This window comes from Chelon labrosus (assembly GCF_963514085.1).
Source record: "Chelon labrosus genome assembly, chromosome: 17".
Classification (NCBI taxonomy): Eukaryota; Metazoa; Chordata; class Actinopteri; order Mugiliformes; family Mugilidae; genus Chelon; species Chelon labrosus.
In genome coordinates this window covers 14823768-14850633 of record NC_140350.1, presented here as the reverse complement: position 1 = coordinate 14850633, position 26866 = coordinate 14823768, and the positions used below count along the sequence as shown (strand labels likewise).

The 26866-nt window shown below is 43.1% G+C and overlaps 2 protein-coding genes across 3 annotated transcripts; one reads left to right on the top strand and one right to left on the bottom strand.

The window, feature by feature from the left end:
* Window positions 1–709: 709 nt before the first annotated feature.
* trim3b (tripartite motif containing 3b) lies at window positions 710–16256 on the top strand. Of its 2 annotated transcripts, XM_084564803.1 has the most exons (17): window positions 710–1284; window positions 6158–6333; window positions 8127–8256; window positions 8682–8792; window positions 8936–9087; window positions 9252–9432; window positions 9672–9773; window positions 9943–10041; window positions 10133–10285; window positions 10542–10920; window positions 11089–11192; window positions 11278–11445; window positions 11539–11707; window positions 12064–12105; window positions 12740–12810; window positions 12888–13028; window positions 13158–16256. In XM_084564803.1, exons 2-17 carry the CDS (start codon window positions 6188–6190, stop codon window positions 13308–13310), a joined length of 2301 nt encoding a protein of 766 aa, XP_084420929.1. In that variant the 5' UTR covers window positions 710–1284; window positions 6158–6187; the 3' UTR covers window positions 13311–16256. The 2 variants fall into 2 exon arrangements, with proteins under 2 accessions (XP_084420929.1, XP_084420930.1); XM_084564804.1 differs by lacking the exon at window positions 12064–12105.
* A 2303-nt stretch (window positions 16257–18559) lies between these two features.
* trim47 (tripartite motif containing 47) lies at window positions 18560–24763 on the bottom strand. Its single transcript, XM_084564434.1, has 8 exons — window positions 24571–24763; window positions 23994–24205; window positions 22647–22692; window positions 22415–22510; window positions 22074–22298; window positions 21862–21884; window positions 21652–21773; window positions 18560–20746 (listed from the first exon to the last, which is right to left on the bottom strand). The coding sequence occupies exons 1-8, from the start codon at window positions 24751–24753 to the stop codon at window positions 20217–20219; spliced, it is 1437 nt and encodes a 478-aa protein (XP_084420560.1). The 5' UTR covers window positions 24754–24763; the 3' UTR covers window positions 18560–20216.
* Between the last annotated feature and the right edge of the window lie 2103 nt (window positions 24764–26866).

The following is a 26866-nucleotide window of genomic DNA, read 5'->3' as shown; positions in this document are numbered from 1 at the left end:
GTAAACCAATAATGCTGTCGAGTAGTCTCACATCTGACGGTAGTGTTTTTCTTAACACTGCCCCGAATGGAGCACTGGATTTGGTGTATCGATCATGTCAGATAGCCAATCTTTACTCAATTGCTACGGAGCTTATAAACAAGCAATTAGTCTTTGGGAGTTGATTTAGTTTGCAAAGCATCAGTCAAGTTGATTAGAATTGTAATGGAGGCTATGAAACAGTCCCTGAGTCAATAAACTCCCAGCATAAACCTACTGATATGTCATTTTCTCTTTATCTCCTTACCCCCTACTTCCCGTCACACCCACAGCAGCAGTCTGGCCTGCGAGTTTAGGATGACGGGATTTGGGGAAGGTGTGCGTGGGAGGAGGAACGACTGGACTCAATCCGCGCAGATTAACTGTACTTTGAGGTTTTTTATCAGCGTATCGCCACCTCTTGCTCCAGATTATACTCTGGCCACATCATAAGGACCGGGCGTTTAATCTACAGAGTGCAAGAACATTCCCTTGAAAAGATATTTGACCTTTCCAGCGTTCTTAATCTTGTGTAATTTGATACTACTGTGCAGGACGTATAAGAGACATATGTTCCAAATTCTCCTCTCAGGTTTTTTTTTTTTTAAAAGGTGACATCATGACTTATGTAACTGCCTCGCATGTGTTTTCCTGCGTGCATGTGTGCATGTGCACGGCTGGCTAAGAGATGATGTATTCCTTCATGGCTAGAACCAACAGATGCTCCAAATATTTTCATGACTGTTTCTGATAAAACTTCATTCACGACCTCAGGCTCTCTAGTCATGGCGGTGTGCATGAAAATACTAGTCAGCAGATTAAAGTGCGGCGCGTTCCTGGAGTCAAGATTGTTGCCTTGACAGTTTTTGTCCGCTTCACCTCTCACTCCCTCGGGCCAGCGCAAATTGTTGGCCTATGATGCAATCCGTCGTCCCTGCTAGTTTAGGTTTCCCGGCCAATCAGAGCGCTGCAGTAGGAGGGTATCCAGTCAGCTCATGCTTGTAAACAGCACTGACAGTAGGAGGGACTTTCAATTTACAGTCCCACCCTCTGTTGTCATCCCTGTTCAGAGTGTGTGTGTGTGTGTGTGTTATGTGGAAAAAGGGCAGGCGAGAGAGGGAAAAGGAAAAAGGAAGAGTGGTCAGCGGGGCCGAGGGGAGCCTGAATGCGCGAGTCAGGGCGTGTGCTGGTTCTTCACCGCTACAAATGACTGAGCACAGGGCTGCCATGAAGCCTTCTAGACTGACGCACTCCTCTCTAATGACAGTAGGTAGCCTCTCTGTCAACTCTGTGTTTGTTTGCTTGTGTGCATGCGTGCCTTTACAGCATCAGCTCAGCTGTCACCTTACTCGGAGTTTGTTTGCACAGACTGTCAGCAGATATTTGTCGGTTCTGTACAAGCGCACCGGAGTGAGCGGGGAACAGAGGGGATAATAGTTTTACTGTTCAACCATCGGCCTCTCTGTCCTTTGTGTCGTGGAACTGAGGAAGAACACATTTCATTTCCTGCCTTGCCTACAGCCTTTCACCCCCCCACGTCATTTGCGACATGTTTGCTGTAGTAAACATAAAGTGTGAGGATCCTGTTATAGAAGCACAGCAGAGGTTTCAGTTCTGAACGAGACAATGAAAAGACTTACTTTTGTGTTCTGTAAAGCCAACAGTGAATAGACGCATTGTGCATTAACTTCACGGGGTGTTAGCTCGTCACACACAAACCTGCTGGCCACACACACACACAGACAATTAGTTACACAAGCAAATACTGTAATCCTGAGAGTTTGGGGAATTACTCAGGCGAAGGTCATCAGCAACGTTACTGCTGTTTGCATGATGGCCGGGAGAATTATAACACGTCTCATGTTTATGGCATTAGTCGGCAGCTCTCCGAACGCTCGCCGTGTCCTCTCATACATCATTTTTGAAGATTCCTGCAGTCCTGCCCGGGCTTGGCTCTATCTCATCCCGCTGCCTTTAACTGCGGAGCCTGAATTCTAAATCTGCATGCCTTCACTCACTGCAAGCCTGTCAGTTAACTGGTCATGGTTACTTTGGAGCTTCAAAACTAAGCGTCATGGCCTACTTAGGAGCTTAAGTGGGCCTAGCTGAAGACATCAAACATGTCAAAACTGCTGAATTCATGGAACCAGAAAGAGTTTCGACTCTTGTGCGTGGTTAACGTGACAGCCACGTGCGTTTGTTGTTGCGCTGTGTATCCATAAAGGTGGAAAATAAATAAAAAAGTTCAAAAGTTATGTAATTTGAAAGCCTCTTTTGTAAGAATTGGTATTTTTTGGGGGCTGTCAAAATGGGCTGACTTGGCTTATGAACAAAAACTAGTTTGATAACGTTGCTACCACAGCACAAAGCAAATCAAACCAGCTAAAATTGCTAACTAGTCTAACAGTAAGTAGGCCGGCTTGGAGTCTTCCTTGCAGGCCTTGTATTTTGTCAGTGTGGCATTTCGTCTTGTTCAGCCTCTTGCTCGGCCCTATTCTCTTTTTCTCCACTTAGCTTCCTCTGTAAACTTCTTCTTCTTCTTCTGTCTCTACGCCCCTGCAGTGATGTCCTGTCTTGGAATACCGAGCTAGCTTCTTGTCATAGCTAGCTGAAGACCCGTATGGGCGTGATGTAAAGTGTTACGCACTTCTCATGGGTTATCATGCCTGATTATCCCGTGCATCCACGCCAGAGCAGGCATCTGGGCCATCTGGAGGCAATGAAATATGAGACACTCAAAATTATTCTGAAGCTTTATGGTAAAACGGTTTAGAAATGACTGACTCCATAACTGACACTGGACACATGTTTTAGCTCTTGTTCATACCCCACTGTTTTGAGACAGAAGCCTTGTTTGGGATTTTTTAAGAAAAGGAGAAAAATGTGTTTTCAAACCGTGCCGTATAAAAACGGACACCAGCCACCTCAGTGTCTGTCAGTCCTAAGACCAGTGATCTTATTTTAGTTTCACTGTCACCGCTTTCCCTCCTGCCCACTAATACATGTGTCTAAATTTAGACAAAACGTCACTGCCGATGATGTTGGTATCGTTGTGCTCTAGTGCAGAAAGAGAACGACAGAGAGGTGTGAGAACTGCACAGAAGATCATAGTACATCCTGTGGTTGATCCCTCCTTAATTCTACAGTCTGTGGAGAGACGTTCAGGCTTATTTTCATCCGACTCCGACAGAGAGAACTGTATACTCTTGAAGAGCCGGTTTAAAGCTCAGCACTTATAGAGAACAATCAATATTTAGATTTAGACCAAACATAAGCTACTTACCACTAATAATTCCTGTGAGATTTACCTAAACAGAGTGTGGATGTGACTGTCGTTCTCGTGGTTGACAGCTTAAGATGTGACCTTTACCCTCCCTGTGTAGAGGCTGTTTGTCACTGGATCCTCTTTGCAAAGACTGGAAAGATACAGCCTGGCTCTTAAGCACCGTGATCGCGCGCGCGTGTGTGTGTGTGTTTGTGTGTCGTGCAGTGGGCAACAACCGACAATAGGACGTGTGCAGAGATGGGACACAAGGGATTGAGAGTTGTATTAGATCCAGCAGCGACAGATGTGCAGCCTGGTGGGGGATGATGATCGTCAGGGTGTTTGAGGGTGTTTTGTGCGCGCACATACGTGCGTGTCCTTTTTGTTGACTTTGTGTAACTACTACTGTATATCATAAAGCATCTCAAATGTTTATTTGAGATGCTATCTGCTCACCCCTACATCAGCATGAGCATATGAGTGCGTGTCTGTGTCTGATACATGAATAATACACGCACTGACCTACTGAGAAAATGTGGCTGAACTACATTGCTGGAACCAGTTAGCAAGAAAGAGATAAAAATGACTCGCACAGCGTTTAACAAAGGTCCCAATTTAGCCGAAAGGTCAAGCCAAGCAAAATAATTTTCTGGCAAATGTGGGTTTGTTGAGTTTCAACAATACTTTCGTCGTGAAACAAAACTCCAGAGATCAGGCCTGTGAGTTTCTAACACAGGCCTGATCTTCCCATTTATTTTACACAATAGGGGGTAAAGTAATGAGAACATGCCTCCGTAGCATATTTCCTGCTGTAATTATTTTCGCCATATGTGTTTGCCCTGATGAATATGGAAGTGGGCCATGTGGAGGCAGCACTGGCTGGTGTTGCTAGGCAGAATATCCATACCCTGCAGCTGTATTTCCATAACGGATGAGATTATATAACGCACGGGATTCTTCTGTTCTGGTCAACTCACAGAGTTTTGCTACTTTTAAATTTACATAAATATATGTGCTTTACAGTAAATCAGTTTTAAGTAGGTAACACGATATGTATAGTCTAAATATAACCAAACTGGTTGCTTTGCCATCAGACTTTTATTCGAGGACTGTATATAAAAGACTGAAGAAGCCACTGGGTCTGAAAAGTGAAGCCAGTGCAGAAGCACTTTGAAGTGCGATAACGCTGATGGTTGCTAGGTGCTGGCTCCAAAATATCTATAGACTCCCCTTCCAAAATTGTCACCCTCTGAAGATAATCTCGTAATTAAGCAGATATCAGACCTAACATCCGTTTGGGTGCATGCTTAGTTTGATTGACATATCTGGTCTCGAGTGAGAAGCATGACCCCTCACCCCTCCACAGCTCCTCCCTCTGGTCCATATATGGTCACTTTTGTGTGCCAAAAAAAAAACAGCCAGATCCCAAACTCAAAAGTGTAGTTGCATTAACATCCACAAGTGCAAGTCTGTGGTTTATGTCACTGTGACCACATCCGTCTTTTAAATAGAGTCTGAGCTCGCACTACACTACAAATACAACTGCATCATCAGAAATGTGTGTGAAACATTTAATGTTCTTACTTACATTAACAATTTATAGATTGGAAATGTGCACCGATCAGGCATAACATTATGACCACCTTCCTAATATTGTGTAGGTCTCCCTAGTGCCTCCAGAACAGTTGAGACTCATCAGAGAACGGACATGGGCCTTCTGAGGGTGTCCTGTGGTGTCTGGCAACGGGATGTTGTTAGTGGGGGGGCTTTGGGTCCTATGGGTTGAGGGGAGGGGCCTCTGTGGATCATCCCACAGATACTTGATCAGTTTGGGATCTAGTGAATTTGGAGGCCAGGTCAACACCTTGTGCTGGTCTTCATGTTTTGTTTTGTTTTAGTTGTTCCTAAACTGTTTTTGAAACCCATTGCTATGGGGTGGGGTGTCTGGTCTGGTCTAGGTGGGTGCTACATGTCTAAGTAACATCCACACAAATGCCAGATCCAAAGGTTTCCCAGCAGAACATTGAATTATCACAACATGGTGAATGTTAGTTCCTTCTCCTGTCAGTGGTTTTAATGTTGTGGCTGGTCAGTGTATGTATAGATGATCAAAATAATCCAAATATTCTGTCGTTCACTAACTGAGTGAACGTAACGATACCAGTGTTGCATATCTTTATTAAATCTAAAGATCATCTGTTTCTGTGGTAGAATACAGTGTAATCAAAACAAAGTGTCCCACTAGTAATTTGGAAATGTAGGTAGACTGACTAGCGAAACATGCCGTAGTCATTCCTCAGCACATTCTGTTGTCAGTCACGTGTGTGTGTGTGTGTGTGTGTGTGTGTGTTTTCTAAGTGTGGGTGGAACTGTCACAACGGGTCCCATTCTTCACGTGCTTGTATTTTTAGCATGTTTTTGTGCACAGCTTTCATTGATGCCTTGTTGTGGACTTGTCCCTTCTTTGACGTCAGAGTGCACTTATTATTTAGTCACAAAGCCTTTTATTTCTTCCCATTCTTTGCCTTTTTAGTTTTGGCAACTGATATTTGAATGAAAAGGCCGGTACATGGACCTGCCTGTTTGTCTACATCTGCTGTGCATACCCACAAGGCTGCACCACGGCTCTCTCAGCGCTCATTCAGATTTCATTTGTCTGGTATTAACCTAGAAACAGCAGCGTAACAATGGACACGTTTTTGTACTGATCGAGGAATTAAACAGCTTTGTTAACTGTGGTTCCTGGTACCTCCTGTGGGAAATTTGCTGAGCATTAGCGGCCGAGGAAATGACACTCGGCTGAAAACCTGAGTCTGCATGTGAGCGTTTCCCCAAAGGCAAATTTCATATTTTCGCCTCTCGTCTTTTTTGCAGGTGCACTGCTGTCATTGTCCGTGGCTTTAAATGTCCTCTGCCATGGCAAAGCGCGAGGCTGGGAGCCCCAGCCCTGTGGTGCGTCAGATAGACAAACAGTTCCTTGTCTGCAGCATCTGCCTGGATCACTACCGCAACCCCAAGGTCCTGCCTTGTCTGCACACCTTCTGTGAAAGGTAACAAATGTCTATGCTCTTTTTTTTTAACTTCAAGAAGTCCTAATTAACTTTCACTCAAGCCTGACACAAACCAACATCTTCTTGTTGTTGCATGTATCCATTTCTGCCTATGCATAGAGGCACAACTCATTTTTGACTCTAGCTGTTTACCTGCTAGCACTGCCCGCCTCACTTCCTATTACCGCAGAATTCATATTTACATATCCCCTAACAGAGGAACCTCATCTATTGCAAATCCCTGCGCAGAATTAAACAGCTCAGACCACTTGTTGCCATTGGCTCCACTGGGATAAGTGCATTCCTGGGCATCAGAGACCTTCAAGGATCGCATTCTGAGAAAAGGCTCATTGTTGGGAGACGCAGTTTACAGAGGCTATGACAGTTCCTCGGGATAGACGCCACCCCCTCACACGTGATAGCGCTGGAGAGCCTCTTCATGCCAAGCAGAGGAGGCTCTCAGAGAGCTCGTTTCTGGTCAAGGTGGGAAGATAGAGAACAAAAACGGGGCTTGTTGCAGATAAAAACAGGATTATGTTTCAAACTGGTTTACTTCTAAACCTATGATCTAACAAATATTTACGGAGCAGTTTTGAATAGCCGCACAGTATGAGATAAATCCCTTCTCCATGCAGTGCGAGGGGCATTTGATCACCGGAGGGCATGGTTTAATCCCCCCGGTTTAACTTGATGGCATGTGATCTGGAGTCCTGCTGAGGTGAACAGATTTTTGTCTGGAGCTGTACATGATGTTGCCCAACAGATGTTTTAATGCTTTAATGTATTATAAGGGGGTGTTAGGCTGTGGCGCAAACACCCGCTGGGTTATTCTCTTTTTCCTCTTCCCTTGATTATCTTCATGTGATTAAATATTTGAACTTAGAGTACAACTGCTTCCTAATATCCTTGTTGTCTGCTCTGCACTGCTATAATGCTACGAGTAGTGATGCCAATATCTGGCTTTTGGCATGTTATAAACAGATAATTGGCAAAAAAAAAACATTAGTTGTGGACTCACATTTTCACCTCAGCCTGTGGTTCCCAGCTTGTTGTTTGTTTGACAAAGCTAAAGTCATGTATCCAGTTTTCAGGTGGTGGTTTTGACAGATCGAGGTAGACCGAGCTGCTGTTCGTGCTCTCACTTGCTCTCAGTACACTGTAGCTTACCAAGCCTTTGTTGATGCAAGCCGTGGTGGTGTCATAAATTAATTGTAAAACAGTGTGAGTCTGTCTATGTTGGACTTTTAACTGTCTTAACCACAAACCACAGAGGCAAATTAAAAAAACAACCTTACGTCACCTTTCGGATGAGGAGCTAGACTGCAGCTCTGGAGTGCGGTGTAATCAGCATATTGCAGCTGAAATTTGCTGAGTGGGTTATTGGTATTGATTGCTAACTAAGGGCAACTAAGCCCGCGGAACATCCTCAGCCTTCAGGGGCGGGTGGCATAGATGTGGGACGTCTGCCAGCCTGAGGCAAAGCCAGAATTCAAACCCCCTTTTTGTACAAACAAACACACGGAAGCAAAGACAAAGACACCTCACATCTATTCTCGACAGAGTATGTCACCCCTCTGCATCGCTGTTAGGTATGTTAGGTAGATTGGTGTGCCAGAGACAATTGCTTCAAGAGGAAGTGTACACGGTTTCCCCTGAGGCTGCGCTCCATGTATTGACTCAGATTCTCTCTATTTGTTGGGACAGGGGCACTATTTAGTTTCTCTGACTAGCGCCTTCCTCTCCTTCTGTATTGACGATATGGCTTTCTTTATTTGTTGGCTCTCTCCCTGCAGTTGTCTCCAGAACTACATTCCCCCAGAGTCTCTTACGCTTTCGTGTCCAGTGTGTCGGCAGACGTCCATCCTTCCAGAGAAAGGAGTCGGTGCTCTACAGAACAACTTCTTCATCACTAATCTCATGGAGGTGGGATTATCAGTAACTTTATATTACAACAAATAATGCATTGGACACATGTTCACCACATGGGACAAAGGAAACACAGAATAAACCAGTTGTGACACAGCAAAGGAAAGAAAACACAGTTGCAGACAATGCTTCTTTTATGTGCAGTTTTTATGGGAAGCTCTTTTTGTGAGAGGGAAGGAGGACGCTGTTGCAGACTGAGGTCATTTGGACAAGCCTTGCTTCTCCGAGGGGTTCTTTACTGGATTTGTTTTAAATTTAAGATAATTAAGTTTACCTCAGGCATGTAGTGGTGATGATCAAGTTTAACATGAGGACACGGGGAGTGACTGTAATGAAGTGAGGCTGCTGAAAATTAGAAAGAAAACAGACAGCCATCTCAGTGATAAACAGAACCTGATTGAGTTTGTGATGTTTTGGACCAGGTCCTTCAACGAGACCCGGAGTGCTCGAGGCCCGAAGCCTGCAGCGTGTTAGAGTCAGTTAGTGCTGCGGCTGCAGGGAAGCCCCTCTGCTGCCCAAACCACGAGGGAAAGGTAAGAAGCCAATTTTTTTTGTGAGTCATCACATCACAAACAAAATCGCCCCACCTCTTTAGTTTCGGACAATTACTGTAAAGGCAGCTGAATCCTGTTTCCCCTGTGATGCTCAGAATGACACAGTTTGTCTCCCTCTGCAGGTCATGGAGTTCTACTGCGAGTCATGTGAGACGGCCATGTGTCTGGACTGCACGGAGGCCGAGCACCGAGAGCATGTGACTGTCCCTCTGCGGGACGTCGTGGAACAGCACAAGGCTGCGCTGAAGACACAGCTGGACGCCATACGCAGCAGGTAGGGCGTCAGCAAAGCTTTCAGAACACGTCTTTCACGTTTTCCTGTTTGGGAGCTCAAGCAGTTGGCCCAGATCCTACCGTAGGTGTTACGCGCCACGCTGTGCCTAGTGCGCACTTAGAATGCAATACACGATGAATACTTCATATTGGGTCATCTTGCAGGCTCCCTCAGCTCACGGTGGCCATTGAGCTGGTGAGTGAGATTTCTCGGCAGCTGAACGAAAGGAAGACTGAGGCAGTGGCAGAGATCACCAGTACATTTGAGGAGCTGGAGCGGGCGCTGCATCAGCGCAAGACGGCCCTCATCACAGACCTGGAGAACATCTGCAGCACTAAGCAGAAGGTTATTAGTGTTTCGCGTGTTTTCACACATACAATACATGCACTCATGGGTATGCACTTGGATATTTGTGTGCGCAGTATATGCCTCGCACTCTCACTGGCAAAACCACAAACACACACACACGCACGATAAGACTCTTGCTTTCTCCCTCATCAGCTTTCTCTCAACTTTGATATGTTACACAAACCTGTCTCTTTTGTGTTCCTTTTCCCCCTGTTCTTCCACTTTCTTGAGAACAGGTCCTACAGGCCCAGCTTTCATCTCTTCTCCAGGGGAAGGAACACATCCAGAGCAGCTGTAGCTTTACAGAACAGGCTCTCAGCCACGGGAGTGCCACTGAGGTGGGCTGCCAAATTCTAACTCACATTAGCAAGCTAACAAACACCATTTGGGAAGCAGCCATCGAATCTGATGTGGCAGTGCAGAATGCCTTGTTTTTCAGATAACTGGATATTTTCGTATTTAAAGGACACAAAGGAAAAAAAATCTCTTGTCCCCCTGCAAGTGTAGGTACTGCTAGTTCAGAAGCAGATGAGTGAGCGGGTAACGGCGCTGGCCAGGCACGACTTCCCAGAGAAGCCGCATCAGAACGCACACCTGAACTGTCAGGTATTGACCGCTGTCTGTTCTGATTCAGACTGTTCATCTGCAACCTGTTTTCACTGTGACGGTAATACTTTCCGTCTTATGTCTGCGCCAGGTGGAGACCGAGGGTTTGCGACGCTCCATCCAGAACCTGGGTGTTCTTCTCACTACAGCAGCCGTGGCTCACACCTCCGTCGCCACAGGGGAGGGCCTCCGCCACGCAGCAACGGGGCAGCACCACACCATTACTGTGACAACAAAGGACAAAGTACTGTTTTTAAGTTTGTAGGGTTAACTATGACTAAATGCAACAGCTTTGCCTTCACCTTTGTTTTAAATTGTTGACTAACTTAGCAACAGCATAAATTCACTAATATTTACTGGTTGTTTTTTGCAAGATTCCGGTTATTATACTTAAAATGGATTATTATTATTTTCAGAACTATCTGTTAAGAGTTTCTGCTGCATCTGTAGAAAGTGTGCATTATGCATAATTGTTTAAAAAATAATTTTTTTATCTGCAGGATGGGGAGCTGGTCCGGACAGGAAATGCTGTTTTAAAAGCAGAGATAACGTCCGCTGACGGGAGCCGGGCTGCGGAGCCAGAGATAACGGACAATAAGAACGGAACATACGAGGTGGGCTACACGTTACGCTCCGAAGGAGAGTACTCGTTCGCCCTGCTGCTGTACGGGCAGCCTGTACGGGGCAGCCCGTTCCGCCTGCGGGCGGTCAAGCCGTCGGACGTTCCGCCATCTCCAGACGACGTGAAGAGGAGGGTGAAGTCCCCCAGCGGGACGGGGGGCCACATACGGCAGAAAGCGGTGCGGCGGCCTTCCAGCATGTACAGCACCACCAAGAAAAAGGAGAACCCCATTGAGGATGAGCTCATCTACAGAGTTGGTAAGACGGGTGACCTTGTAGACTTGTGTTATTGAAGGACAAATCATGGAAGTCAAAAGTTACATTTGCCTGGAAAAATCTAAAACTACTGTTATGTGCATTTGATGAAGATACAATACACTGGGACTAATATTAGATTTAATGAGTGTGTAATTGTCTTTCTGTCAGGTTCCCGGGGAAGAGAAAAAGGGGAGTTCACGAACCTGCAAGGAATCTCGGCCTCTAGTAACGGCAGAGTAGTGGTGGCTGACAGCAACAACCAGTGCATACAGGTGAGACGGACACAGAGAGGAAAATCCATATCATGCATATCAGTGTGGTCATGAGGGAAATGAGTGTAATGGGTTCCGATTGCAGGTATTCTCCAATGACGGCCAGTTCAAGATGCGCTTTGGGGTCAGAGGTCGGTCTCCGGGGCAGTTGCAAAGACCGACAGGCGTCACCGTTGACATGAACGGCGACATTGTGGTGGCTGACTATGACAACCGGTGGGTCAGCATATTTTCCTCCGACGGCAAGTTTAAGGTAAGATCTCAAACGCCAGGCACCAAGCTGGTTTTTGCAACCTCTTGGAAAAACACCCCCCTGCAGCAGTTCACCTCCTCTCCTCCGTCACAGAACAAGATCGGTGCAGGCCGGCTCATGGGTCCCAAAGGTGTCGCTGTGGATAAGAACGGACACATCATCACCGTGGACAACAAGGCCTGCTGTGTCTTCATCTTTCAATCCAATGGGAAGCTCGTAACCAAGTTCGGAGGCAGGGGGACGTCTGACAGGCAGTTTGCAGGTGAGAAGGAGGGCGGGAGATTTTACGACAGACCTATAACAAACCGACAGGGAGCATACAGACGATGTCTCACAGTGCTTGGGCAGCAAACAGCACACAGATAGGCACTGCTTGTGGCCTCATTGCGTTTTCTGAATGTTGATCTCCACCTAACATTGCATATCACATTCTGTTTAACAAAATAAGCCTGTATATACATTATTAGACATAACGCCAGGAGATGCAGTGTCACCTCCGGCCCGTGGACACGCTGCGTCTGCGCTGACCAACCAGCTCTATTTTCTTCTGCTTTTCCTCTGACAACCTATTTTTTTCTGTCTTTCTTTCTATTCTCTTCCTCCTGTTTTCCGATTCAGAAAAACTTGGCCCAAACATAAATAAATCTGGCTCAGTTTTCAGTAAGTACTAAGTGTGGCCTTGCTGCAACCTTAATCCCACAGTGCAGTGCCCTCCGTCTAACCCAAGTCCCTGATCATGTGTCTGACCTCCCGACAACTCTGATTGTTGGACCAATCTGTGCCTGAACAATAATGATCAGAGTAAATGCCATTTTATTATTTATAATAATGAACATTTTGTCATTGTGTTTTTTAGTGTAAAATAACTACGAAAATATCAGCGTGAATGATTTTCACTTCTCCCACTTAAGTGTTACGAAACTAACTGATGGTCCATGTTTGCTATAATCAGTGTTAGGATCCACTACGCTGAACCATAGATTATACAGAAATAGCTACCCAGGACAACATCATATGCTGTGATTACACAGAGCATGCTCTAACATTTGCAAGCGAGGGTGCCATTGAATCTCAGAGCCTTGAGCCTTTTAGCACTGTTATAAAATTATGAAAACTTCACACAACGAATAACAACAAACTACTAAAGTCAAATCAGAACAGCTACCTCTCTGATTAACCTATAATTCCAGTTTTAGACATAACTCATTGAAATTCGTGTTCAATCAGACTACTAACCGTGCAAAGTACAGGAATCAGCTAATCCACCTACAACTTCTTCACCGTCTCTTTCCAGGTCCGCACTTTGTCGCAGTGAACAACAAGAATGAGATTATAGTGACCGATTTTCACAATCACTCGGTGAAGGTAAGACAGAAGAAGAAATGTCACTGATGCGGCAACTCTAAAGATGCAGAGAAAACTCACTCACGTCCTGTTTTTAGGTTTACAGCGCAGACGGGGAGTTCTTGTTCAAGTTCGGCTCTCACGGTGAAGGCAACGGCCAGTTCAACGCTCCGACCGGCGTAGCTGTGGACGTCAACGGAAACATCATCGTAGCCGACTGGGGCAACAGCAGAATACAGGTGAGGAGGCTGTTAAGATCTTTTTATGCGGCAATTCAATTAGAGAAGACAACGACATACAAAACAAACTATTTTTTATATTAATTATTAAAAGAAATATTATCTAAACCTTTGTGTTTCTTCTGTCAGGTGTTCGACAGCACAGGATCCTTCTTATCCTACATTAACACGTCTGCAGACCCACTGTACGGCCCCCAGGGCCTCGCCCTCACCTCAGACGGACACGTGGCCGTTGCAGACTCTGGCAATCACTGCTTCAAAGTTTACAGATACCTACAGTAAACTGAGGGAAGGCATCATCACCTACTACTGGTTAAAAAAAAAACAATGTCACATACTGCTTGTAGACATAGAGCTGCAACGTGGCTGCACAATTTACAGAGGTCACATGTCAAAAGTAATTTCCTTTTCATTCTGTCTGTACATACCTTAGAAGTACTAATATCAAGAATCTACTAAAATATTCATATTAAAAAAAAACAAAATGTGTAATTATAATATTTTTTAAAAGCCAAAATAAGCTAATTGTCCCAAATATTATTTCAAAATTAAGTTCTCTTTCTAGGTGAAAATAATGTCAACAAACTGAACTGTCTTAAAGCAGCAATCTCAAACATTTCTGTCACAGAATTCTCGGGGCAGCCAGAACAAACTATTGTTGTTTCAATCAAAAACTCTAGCAATAATTGGCCTTTTCACATCTTCGCATTCTGTGAGCAACCGTGCTCTGTTTTTACGCTACACATGGCGCGAGTCCGAACAGCAGGGCACCGTGAAAGGATCTGGTTTGAGGTTTGTAGCCCGTCGCCTGCAGCTTCACGTAGCAGCTCACTGCGGCTGCTCCTTCTTGTTCCATTACTCTCCGCTTGATTTTAAAGTATCTCGCTGTCAAAAAAATTACAAAACAATATTTATAAATGCGTTGTAATGAGCGAGAGAGCTACAGCGTTAAGTGCTAAGCTTACTAAACGTTGCATTTGCTGCGACTGCTTCAGCCGTTGCCGTTGAAATGGTTTTAACGTGAAGCCGCAGCACTAGGAAACATTCAGTTTGTAACACCAGCAATCTCTGAACCAGCTGGCTATCATCTAACAGTTTTAGTGTCCTGCATTCATATCCAGATATCTGTTTATAGAGGTGACACTAGCAGCAACTTAATCAACCATTTTCATGGGAATGTCCTCACAGACACCCGGTTTGTAATAATACAGATATTGCAGTGCTTTCATCAGTGGGCTATAGGCTCAGTCACCATCATATTACCTCATTTTAATAAGGAGAGACTTATTTATTTACGACATTTATTGAGGAAACATGAACGCGTGTGGTAACAGTTTGGGAGTATATTAGAAGTGAATCTAAGACGGTGCAGTTAGATAGGGACAGGGCGCCCCTGGGAGACTTCTGGGGTGTAAATGGGGGAGAGGGAATGATTGGCTGGGAGAAGGCGGGCAAATAGTTCATTGGATGGAGGTAGTGACGTGCCAATTGAGGATAAACTGATTTTAACAGCGTGGGAAAATGACAGAGATAAGGAAATAGAGCGAGCGGCCATATTCACAGAAGGGGAACAGCTCTTCCTTACTGAACTTTCACCTAAGCATCATTCGGTGATAGACAGTGACCAAACAGTTATTTATTTAAATAAAAATCTTTGAGATTGTCTCATTCACGCCAGAATCAAATTCACAGAGTGAAAAAAATCATGTCATGTCATTCTAAAGATGGTGATACCCTGCAATTTTCTGGGCAACGCAGGTGGGCAACACTCCCAGCAACCAGCAAACAAAGCAGGACACGGAGGCATGGCTTATTTTTAGCCGCTCTCCCGATGGGAACAGGATGTTTTGTGATACAATTATTAATGCTCAGGCATTTCCTCGAACGCGGTCACATGTCAGCGCGCTCCAAAAAAAAGTAAAATACCTTGTTGTCATTGCCTTGCAGTTTATAGCAGCAAACACATCAGACGCTTAAAAGGAAATGTTTCTTACTCTCATTCTGGCGCCTTATCAGACCGACACAACCCCTACATGTAGATGCTTCTTTTCTAGTGAGTCAGGAGATGAGCTGGCCTGTATGCAAGTTGTTCCGTTTGAAGAAGCACAACCGTTAACGCAACGTCCAAACCAGCCGTCTGAACACTGCAAGCTGCCCCATCTCTTCCACTAACCGGACCTTCTTATATCTGACCCCACTGGTTCTTGCACTTTTGTCTATTCATACCTTATGTAATTGTACATATGCATATTCAGGTGTATATACGGATCGGGTGTCCATGTTACTTCACTATATAGCCTACTTATTCCAGCACTTAAAACAGAATCAAGCTCATGCCAAGTAGTAGCCACGTGGACGGCGTCGATGGAACCAAGTTGTATAGACATTACTTGCTGTATCTTATTTTTTCAAAGGATTTAATTTATTTCTAAGTTTCTTTTTCTACATAATTTGTTCTACAAATTATTTTTCTAATCGGTGCGTTTGAACCGTCTCCTCTTTGCCAAAACATCGTTGTGCATCGTGACCCACAGCACTGACAGCCGCTCCCCTCCTTCGCCCCCTCGCCGACGCGCCCACCTTCAGTTGAACAGTGACTTCTCCTTCCGCCGAAGCGTATTGTTGTAAGTTGTCGTTGAACATTGCACAAAATACATATATTATAAGAGCTGTATAGTTTGCAAGAGTAATATATGCCTCTATGTATAGTTCTTTTAACATAATCAGAAAGTGTACTGTATATTATCATATTCCTGTCGTAGCTGACGAGCACCGTCATCATATATTTTCCAGTATTTGTATTCATTTGCTCTAGTTCAGTGTTTCGGAGGTTGTTTTTTTTTTTTTTCTTTTTCTGCGTGTGTGTGGAACGCAACACCAGCTAATACACAGTGACAAAAACAAAACGTTTCATAAAAACTGTGTGTCTCCAATAACTGATCTCTAATCCGTGCTGTCTTTCCATCTGCATTATTATTCCTGTGATGACAGACTGAGTTCCTCCATTAACTGGATCCCCGTGTTACTACAGTTTTATTATCAGGTCTCTGTCTTTTACTGTCACATGACATATCTGTGTGAAATAACCGGAGCACATTAAAAAAATAAATAAATAAGTAAAACACTGCGTCAAACAATTTGTGTGTACAGTTGTATACTACCAGAGGCCAGAACCTGCAAGAAGCACTCACTGCATTTATGTTATCATGGAAACGGTATGATTGTAAATTAAAGAATGACACTACAAACTGTATGGCGTGCAAATCGTCTTTTTTTTTTTTTTTTTTTTTTACAGTATATTTTGTTTTTATGCATTTCCTTTCTCGCTACTTTGCTGCCTCATAAAGGAGATTACTGTAGTTTCTGAGTCCCATCATCAGCTTTTAATAAATACACTTATACACTTAAGTTTGACAAGGCTATTCAAACTCATCTAAAATCCCAATATGATAATAAAATGAAAGTTTCTTTAATTATAGCATAAACTGACGTACTCTGCATTTCCTCCAAATCCCAGCTTTGCAGAGTCTGTCCCAAGAGCAACAGACCTGTGCTCGGTCAAGTACTTTACTGCAGTCAACTTACTCGATGCCCTACACGCGAAAAGTGATATTATCTGATCTGTTATTGCTCTTGCTCCTTTGTGGACAGCAAAAAAATAACTCTCTTCCCTTTTTTTTTACACCCAAGATTCATCCCTACTGTGGTAGCAGTACAATAACATCATATTAATGCATTTAACTGCTAAACCTACATGTTGCTCTTGACCAAAATTAGATCACGAGAGGCATGATCTAAAACTCTGAGTAATTACCTGTATTACAATGAATTTTAAATAAGAACAGATGAAGTAAGTCCCGATGTCCACCACAGGGGACACAAACAAAATATATTCTGCTCGGTGGTTGAATTTAGGCTCAGACTCTCCTAGACGGACTTTATTCATCCACAAGGGAAATTGCTTGGTAGCTCAGTTGCACATAAAGAAGCACACTTTTGTGAACCACTAGTAAAAAGGAAAACAGGCGAAGAAAATACATAAATAAATAAATAAATAGAAAATAAAATAGTATAAGCAGAAAATTTGCATATGAACAAATGTACAAAAAATAGAGACAGAAGTAAATAAATACTATATACTATATACTACCTGTTACAGAAAGGTGAGTTGTTGTACATCTGGTGTGCATATGAATTAAACTTAAGTGAGGGTTAGCTATAACCCTTTTTCTAACTAAAACGTATCAATTTTTTTTTAAATTACAATAAGTTTAAACAGTTTACCTCTCTTACTCCCATGAAATACGGCTGCTGAGCTACCAGCTCTTTTGACAAAGCAGAGCTCCTGTTGCACAGAACATTTACCACTGAAGAGGCCAGGATGTGCCCTACATGGATCAACATGTTTCAACTCTGTAGCTTATATTGGTTTAAGGTAATTTTGTATACAACTCATTACAAAATAACTTGTTTTTATTACAGCATTTTTTTCTCTTTCATTCATTTTACAGATAATTCAGTCTAGGTGTATATGCATCTACACTTTCTTTGTCCCTCTTTGGAGACTCCTCTGTGAATCAAATAGCAGCGTGCCCTTCAGAAATTGCTGTATAAGCCCTTTATAGTTAGCGCCTTTGATAATGCTGAGCACTTTAGTGTGCTTTGATGAGGAAGATCCCAGGTGTTACCATGGATACCAAGTCATCTCCTACAGAGCATGGCATCAGGCACCCACTGGTGGAGCTCACTAAAATAGTTTTAATCAATCTAATGAGAGGATGTATAATTTACGTTCAAGTTTGCTTCCTGACAAAGTTTATTTAAGAGGCTCTGAAATGGAGAAGCAGCTGGAAACACACAGCTACAGACAGCGAACAGATACCTGCTCCCTTTTATTTCAGTCGACTTACCGTGAACAAAACCTAAATGAAGAGAAGCTCATCAGCAACGTGTTCTCATCCAGTGTTAAATAAGGAGCCTGTGTATCACATCTTATGGTCATTCACGTGTCCAGTCATCAAACCCACGTCTCCATTAAGAGAATGGAATAAGTCACCGCTGAGTCATAACCGAGGCGAGAAGAGGGGACGGAGGGGGACGTTTTCTCACCTCCTCCTCCTCCTCCTTAAATGTTCTTGCAGTATTGAGACTGAATCAACATCAAGCTGCCTCCTGAGGTTAAATAAGGATGTCTGACGAAACTAGCACACAAGACGGCGTTGAGAAAGTAACACGAGGCGACGGCCTTCTTTGAGAAACGTCTTTCCTTAGCAGGAATGTGGACACTGATCCTGTGACAGGTTCACAAGATCAATATGTTGAGGCTGCAGTGGCAAAAAATAGATTGAGATTCCTAATGAAGTGTTAAACTGTAATGTCTGATCACGACAAGACAGAAATCCACACAATGCAACTATACAGTATGTGTTATTTAGTATACACACACAACAATAGACAAGTACAGTGTGACTTGAATGTACAGTATTATTTTTAAAACAAAAAATTGAAGAAAAAAAAAGAAAAATCACAGGAAGTTTTTCCTCTTTTAATGTCACCGTCTGAGAAAAACTGAGCACACTGATAGCAGGTGGCGGGGCCCGGAAACGGGAAATTATTTTTCCTCCCCCAAGCCAAAGTAGTACAAACCCGAAAAACCGCTAAACTGGACAAATGGATGAAATTCAGTAATGACAACTGTGTATTAAATGAGGTACACCGTTTCAGACAAAACGTTTAACAGCCAGTACTCAAATGTAAAGAACAGAATAGTTTTCATTCTGAAAATGTGACGACCAAAGAAAACCAACGGTTTCTACTCTGGTCCTTAATACTGTCATTTAAAAAAATAAAATAAAAATAAAAATAAAATGAAAAAAAAATAGTCACCTCACTTGAAGTTATTTGAGGCCTTAAAGATCTAAAAATAAAAACATTAAAACCAGAAATATCTTTAAAAAAAAAAAAATCATAAACATATGAAAGAAAAAAAATATATAAATATATATATAAACACCGAGATACGTGTATTTTCACATTCAAAATTCAAAACGGCATTAACTGATCAAAAAACGTTACAAAACCAGAAATATGTATATCACACCGGACTGAATCAGACTCAAAATGGCTGCGACAACTTAACTGGATTAATACTGTAAAAGCAGGAACAGTTAAAATAACACAACTGAAAAAAAAAAAAAAACGCTGCCAGGTATTTGTAACAACAACAAAATAAAATAAAATAAAGCTTTCACTCGGTGGTTGGTAGCTTTTCAGTCAAGTCCACCATGCCGTCGCTGTGAGTGTTTGTTGATGGAATGTAAAACCCCATCTATTAAGCTCGAGGCGGCTGCAAAGCTTATTAAATCAGGATATATGAGACGTGTTTGCTTTGTCTTACGCTAGCTTATTCCCACAGAGACTGATGAGACATTTTTATTATCAATGAAAACAAAACGGCAAGACTTTAAGCCTTTGGTGTAGATAATGTTGAGTCTCAAAATGGCTTGGAATAAAAAGAGGAGCTTTAGCCTAAATGTGTCAACGCGCAGAAATTAAAAAAACAAAAAGGTTAAAGATTTGACTCATTTTAAAAGGTCAGTAAAACAGCCACCCTTGAGATTTAAATCATGGAACTCTTAGTCACCGTCAGAGCTGACATCTGAGCAAAAGAGGGAATGTTAACAACTATCAATGTGATAACTACGTCAAATTCAAGTTCTGCCCAACGAGGCGACAGCACTGGCCCCGTCTGGCTTAAACCGACATGAGTTAATGAAGCGTACAGTAGTATGGCGTCGTGGTTGCTAGTAGGATTAGAGCTGTACGTGCTCCGATCAACGAGAGCATCTGAGGCATCTGCAACCCAGCAGACACAGTGATACAGAGAGCAGAGCACCTCTGCAAAGCCCCCGGCCACAGCAGCAGTCAGGGGCACGAGCCTACAGTGTGTGTCTAACTTGGAAAAATAGCAACTTTCCTTCTCAGTGTGACGAGACACTTCAATGTAAACCTTATAATCTAACACCAGTAAGGCCAACAAGTAACAGCTGGGAAGCATGCAGTACACGGCTCTAAGAGTCACTCTGACCTGGTCTATGAGAGAAAGCCTTGCCAACGGGAAAAATCTGAAAACACTGGCATGAGTTTACTCTTCAGTACCTAAATGTAACCACTCCTTGAACCTCTGCCTCAGTAATAGTGGCATATCTGCAGCCTGCTGCCTGGATCATTCTTCCCCGGGCTGAAGAAAGGGTACACGGGCTCTTCGAAGCAGGTGTCAAACATGTACAGTCTCTTCATCGTCACGGCGTCGTAGAAGCTAAGGCGCCCGTTGTCGTAGTCCAGGTACACGCCCACGCGAGGAGAGTTCCAGTAGTCGGCGACCGGTATGCGGCCGTCCTCCCCGTTGGCGTACAGCCGGTCCTGCAGGCACAGGCTCCAGTAACCAGCGGAGGGGGTGAGGCTGACGAAGCCCTTCCTGTTGCTGCACTCCGTGGTGACCCCCAGGTACCACACACCTTTGTCCCTCACGTCCACCTCCCAGTAGTGCTGGCCGCCGGCGTACTGGGCTGTGGCAAGGACGCCACAGAAACGATTGAAGCGGGCGGGCAGGTCTGGCTCCTGGTTGCGAACTCGGCCCTCCTCCACTTTGGTGTCAAAGTCTGAGATGAGCAGGTTCGGGTGAGCGGTGTCTGGGTCCAGGGTGAGGTTCTGAGGCACTGAATGGGAACAAAGAGTGAGCGATTAGAAAGAGGTGCACTTATTCCTGAACAATGATTCTTCCATGTATTGTCATGTGATACTGCTGTTTGCAATAATATAATTTATTTATCACTGCACTGAAAATAATTACACTGAAATACCACCCTCTTTTTCATAAAGTGCTGGTTTTAAAGCCAGAACATTACTGTGGTGATGCAGCAGCAGTGTTTCCCATACAATGTCAATACTATGGCGGCCCGCCAGGGTCTAATGTACTCCACCGTAGTCTCATAACAAATTGGAATTTTTTTTTCCATATTTCAAACAATGTTGTGCTTGCGTTGTTTTTCCTATTGCTCCTGAAAGCACCCCCCACCCCCCGAACACACCGGTCGCCCCCCTGCTCTGTAATTTAACCCGACGGAGAAAACGGCATGGACAACTCACGCAGCATGTGAAGCCATTCGTGTTGTTCACTAATAAAATTTTACGTTACCTCAACTTTTTAAAACCCAAAGTTTGTGCTCAAGTTTTTAAACCATGGAGATTTAAAATTATTTAAAGAGAGTTGGTCAAAACGACTCCAGACGTAGCGTGAACTAGCTAAACTTTATAAGCGCTAGCTAGCTAGCCAAGTTAGATTGCAATTCAACAGTTTTCTTAAAATACGTTTTATTCGCTGATACTTTATTTAATCTTACATACCTTTGTCCACAGAATGCCACTAATACTTATTAATATTAGTGTTCATTGCCGTTAAATCCAATATTCGTGTTATTACGGTAATTTAAAGACAGACCGATATAAAATGCATGATCTTATTTGATGTGTAATGTACTGTATGTATATGTTTAAATAGTTTTTTTTTTTTTTTTGAGTTAAGTGGATTTGAAGTGTGTTCAGTGCATTAGTGTGAACTTACTGGTGTGCAGCACGTGCATCATCTTCTTCCACATGATGAGCTGGAAGGGCCCTGAGAAGTCTGTAAATTCAGTCTGACAATTAACCGGCTCCAGAGACGTGAAAGGCTTACAGTGGATCACTCTGTGGAAGAAACATGGAAGAAAAACAATCATGCATAGGTTCAGTATTTATTTTCTTCTTTTTCATGAAAGAACTATAAGATACTTACTCATTGAATGTCTGAGAAAGGCTCTGTTGGAAAAAAGGACAATTAGTTTTGACATACAATCAGTGGTAAATCAAACACTGCAATAAGCATACTCTTATTCAGTTTTACAGAGTATGAAAGAGAAAAACACACAACAGATATGACGCTGTAGACATGGGAGTAAAAGTATTAAATTGCTTGTGTTTATTAGAAATCTAACACACTGAACTGACCTCAAAGCTTGTTTTCCCATTGACGTGGCTGTGGATATCAGCGATGGCTTTGTCCACAGTTGCTACCTCCGTCTCCACAATTTTCAAGTTGTCATCTATGACGGCCATGGTGGCCACTTCCTCAGCATCCAAGGCATCGAGCAGGGAGTCCCTCTCATCTAGCAAGAACTGGACCAAGGCGCCAACATCTGCCTCAATCTTCTCCTTAAGTCTCTGCTTCTTCAACTAGGAGACAGAAAGGTTTGAAGGAGGAGATACATTTTTATACAGTATGTGACATTTATCATGTTTGCAGGCCAAACAAAAAAAATAAAAATGTGCTGAAAAGGCAAGTTCCATACCCTGACTTCACTTTTGGTTCTCTCATCAGCCGTCAGAACTTTTACACATTTAGACTTGTGCCAGTTGAGCTCCATTTGCCTCAGCTTCAACTCCATCTGTAACAAACATGGACATCAAAACAAATGCACACAAGAAAACACACAGTACATTAGTTATTACGAGACATTCTAGGCAAAAGATATGTAAAATATTGAATTCTAGGAGACTTAAGTATGCATTTGTTTGACTTGCCTTCATTTCATTCACAACTTCAGGCACTGGGGCCACCTCATGGTGTCTGAAATGACAGAAACAGTGATCGGTTAAATAGCAATGTGTTGCAAACACAAAGAGTTTTCTCTTTAGATTCAGACTGAACATTACTGAGTGTATATTCAAGACCTTGCACACAACACTGAGTGCGTTTCCTCCTTATGCAGATTTTAAAAAACAGTTTTCTAGCCATCTTCTTCATTCACGATGTCCTACTGCCACCAACTGTTAGTCAAAAACAACTGTGTTCACATCCAGTGTTGCAGTTACGTGTCGATGTGTGTCGTCGCACGTTACCAGAACAAAATAAATAGCCCTCATGGGTCAACAATGAGCAGAGTAACTCAAAAAACACACTGTCCGTGACACTTTATACCCATTTTTACACACAACGGTGTCTCTCTTTAAAATTATGTCAAAAAGGTGTAAGTCCACACAGTCCACATGTCCTTGAGAAGGGCTGGCTTCACTAAAATTCTGCCTTTCAGTAAATCCACTCTATTTATTTGTCCTTGATGCCAATCTTTCTCACTGGTCCATTTTTGTGCTATCGGTCTCAGAGTACAATAATTTGCTACAATCCTTCTTTTCCCACAACATCCCAACTATGAAGGAATTTTTATCTCCAAGTAGGATTAGGCAGCGTTTAAACAGGTCACGTACAAGTACAGAAAGCGCTAAAAGCAATAGATCACTGTCTGCCTTATTTTTTTAAAAGGCTCGCCGACACCATCCCTGTTTTCAGTTGCCATAGACAACTAAGATTGTAAAAACAAGATCGACCAAGCCTTGAGTCGAGAAACTCAAGTGACCGTTATTAATTTTTATGATATACACCATGAGATTTAATATTTAGAAACGCACAGACTGCACTCATTACCCGAGTGGGGTAATTTCAGCAAAACAGGATAAAAACAACGGAGAAGGACACCGCTGGTAAACTTTGGCATGCCTCCATCTGAAGAGGCTGGTGACTTGCTCAAGGCCAAAAAAAAACAAAAGATACCGAGACAATGATTGAGTTATCTTGTTAACAGTGAAGGACGGACAAAGACCCAACACAGAGAAAGCTGCTTACGTATTTTTTTTTTTTTCTTGAATAGTTCAGAAACTGAATGACCCAGATAAACACCCCAGGCACAAATACTTACTGTCATCCATAAGTAACGTAAACAACTAAAATGAGACGGATTAGGGGTGTGGGGTCATTTGCAAAGAGCATTATATCCAATGTATATACTAGTTCCTTTACCTGTTTTTCTTTCAATGCATACTAATGCATGGACTCAATAAATCTGCCTAAACCAAGGCGACATCACAACCAACCTGTGTGCTCTTGATTCCCTGCAGACCACACAGATAGGCCTCTTGTCGGTCTGGCAGTACAGTTTCAGCTCTTCGCCGTGCTGCTCACACTTTCCATCGATCTTAACGGGCTTGGATGCCGGAGGACAAGACCCCAGACACTCCAGGTCGTCCAGCTTGGCCACCAGGTTCTGCACCAGGTAGTTCTTAGTGAAGGTCCTCTTGTTGAACACCTGAGAGAACAAGAAAAGCGACTGAAAAAAAAAAAAAGACGCAGAAATGTGCTTGGAACTAGGTTAATAGCAGCGTGTTTTATAGTATGAGCCTAGCAGCTAAAGCAAGGTTTGTTTAGTTGGCTTTAACTTACCAGCTGATGATTTAGTGAGAGCTAACGTTAGCTACCATAGCAACTGTAGCCAACAGACACTGCGCAGCTAACTAACGTTATTTTGTAAAAACCATTCGCCAAATAAACACTTTAAAGTAATGCTGTCACGACTGTATTTTGACACAAAATGGGCGAAAAACATAAAAAAATATATATAAAAACAAACGGTGGAGAAAAAAAAAAAAAGCGAGTGTCGTGTTATTTACATACCGTTCGGCACTGGGGACACTGATAGCCGTAGTCTCCGCCATTTTCGTCCCAGTGCATGCAGATGCAAAAGCGGCAGAAGTTGTGGCCGCATTTCAGTATGACGGGGTCCTTGAAGAAGTCCAAACAAATTGCACATGTGAGCTCTTTCCGCAGGTCGTCTCCAGCTGCTCCAGCAGTCGCCATGTTTACAAGCGAGGAACGGCAGCGGCGGCGGCAGCGGCACAACACTGCCACTGCAGGAAGTGAAGGGAGAGGAGGGAGGGGACGCGTGCGCAGATTTGTGGTGCGTCACTCTCCCTCTCGACCAATCAGAACTCTCTCTCTCTCTCTCTCTCTCTCTCTCTCGCTCTCAATTCAAATTCAAATTCAATTCAAAATGGGCTTTATTGGCATGAAAGTTTCTTAAAAAAAAACAATATTGCCAAAGCAGAGCATTAAAGTACAATACAATAAATCAAAGATATATACATTATGAACATTCTATTAGTTATATACAGTGTGTGTGTGTGTGTGTGTGTGTGTGTGCCTCGATCTCCCACTGTCCCTCAGGGTGTGGCATGTTAACACATACTGGGCAGCAAGGTGTGCCCGCTCTCCTTCTCCGAGGAGTATTTTTAATTTGGAGAGGTCGTCCAGCTCTTTGAAACCTGGAACCAAAGAGCTGAACTTGTTCCAATAAATTTTTCTAGTGTCATTTAATTTTGTACATTGTAGGAGAAAGTGCATCTCCGTCTCAACCTCACCTGTCGAACAGTGACCACATTTTCTGTTTTCTTTTGGTTGCCATGATTTTTTGTGTCTTCCTGTTTGGATTGCCAGTTTGTGGTCACTGAGCCTGTACTTGGTTAGGATCTGTCTCTGCTTTCTATCTCTGACAGTAGAGAGATATTCTGCTAATTCATAATCTCTTTTAAGGGCAAGATAACATTCCAATCTACTTTGGCTTTTAGTTGTTTCTTCCCAATGGTCCAGATAGCTTTCTTTACATTGTGCTATAATTTGATTTACCCTGATTACTTTTTGTAGAGCAGTGTTGTTGTGAGGCTGGTCAGACTGTGTCTGAGAGGGGGCAGTTAGCCTCAGTACCAACTGACATAGGGGACTCTTCTCTGGGCTCAGCTCTTGGGTTTGGAGGGCTTTGGAGTGGAGGGTGTCTCTGGGGCTGGATTTCAGGTGGTTAAAGAAGTTGAGCGTTCTCTTCTGAATGTTGATTATCAGTGGGTATCTGCCTAATTCTGCTCTGCATGCATTTGTTGGTGTGTTTCTGTGTACGTGTAAAATGTATCTGCAGAATTCTGCATGTAGAGATTCTGTTGGATGTTTGTCCCAACGGATAAAGCTCTGATGACTGAGTGGACCCCATACTTCACTACCGTACAGCGCAATGGGCTGGATGACACTATCAAATATTTTAAGCCAGATTTTTATTGGAATATGGACATTATAAAATTTTCTCTTAATTGCATATAGAGCTCTTCGAGCTTTTTCTTTTAGTGCATTCACTGCCATGTTGAAACTCCCTGATGCTGTTATGGTTATACCAAGGTAGGTATAACTCATGCTGTGTTCAATGACATGATTATTGATGGTAAATTGGTGTTTGTTCTCATGACACCTGGGGCATTTTTGAAAAATCATGACATTTGTTTTCTTCATGTTTACTGCCAGGGCCCAGTTCTGACAGTACTTTTCTACTACGTCCAGCTGTAGCTGTAGTCCTTGTTCAGTAGGAGACAGTAGAACAAGGTCATCAGCATAGAACAGAGACTTCACCTCTCTATCTAGGAGGGAGAGGCCCGGAGCAGCACATTTATCCAACTCAACAGCCAGTTCATTTATATACAGATTAAATAACGTCGGACTTAGGTTGCAACCCTGCCGAACACCTCTTCTCTGGGGGAAGAAATCAGTTAATTTGTCTCCAATTTTAACAGCACACATGTTTTCCGAATACATTGATTTAACCAGATCATACATTTTGCCACCTATGCCACATTTTAAAAGTCTGTAATAGAGCCCTTCATGCCAAATAGAGTCGAAAGCTTTCTTGAAATCAATGAAGCAGGCAAATATTTTTCCATTCTTAGTTTGTTGTACATGTTTGTTGATTAAAGTGTGAAGGGTATATACATGGTCGGTGGTGCGGTGTTTTGGGAGGAAGCCAATCTGACTTTTACTTAAGACTGACTGTTCCTCAAGGAAATCTAGTATTCTTGTATTAAGAATACTACAGAATAGTTTACCCAGACAGCTGCTGACACAGATGCCACGGTAGTTATTAGGGTCTGATTTGTCC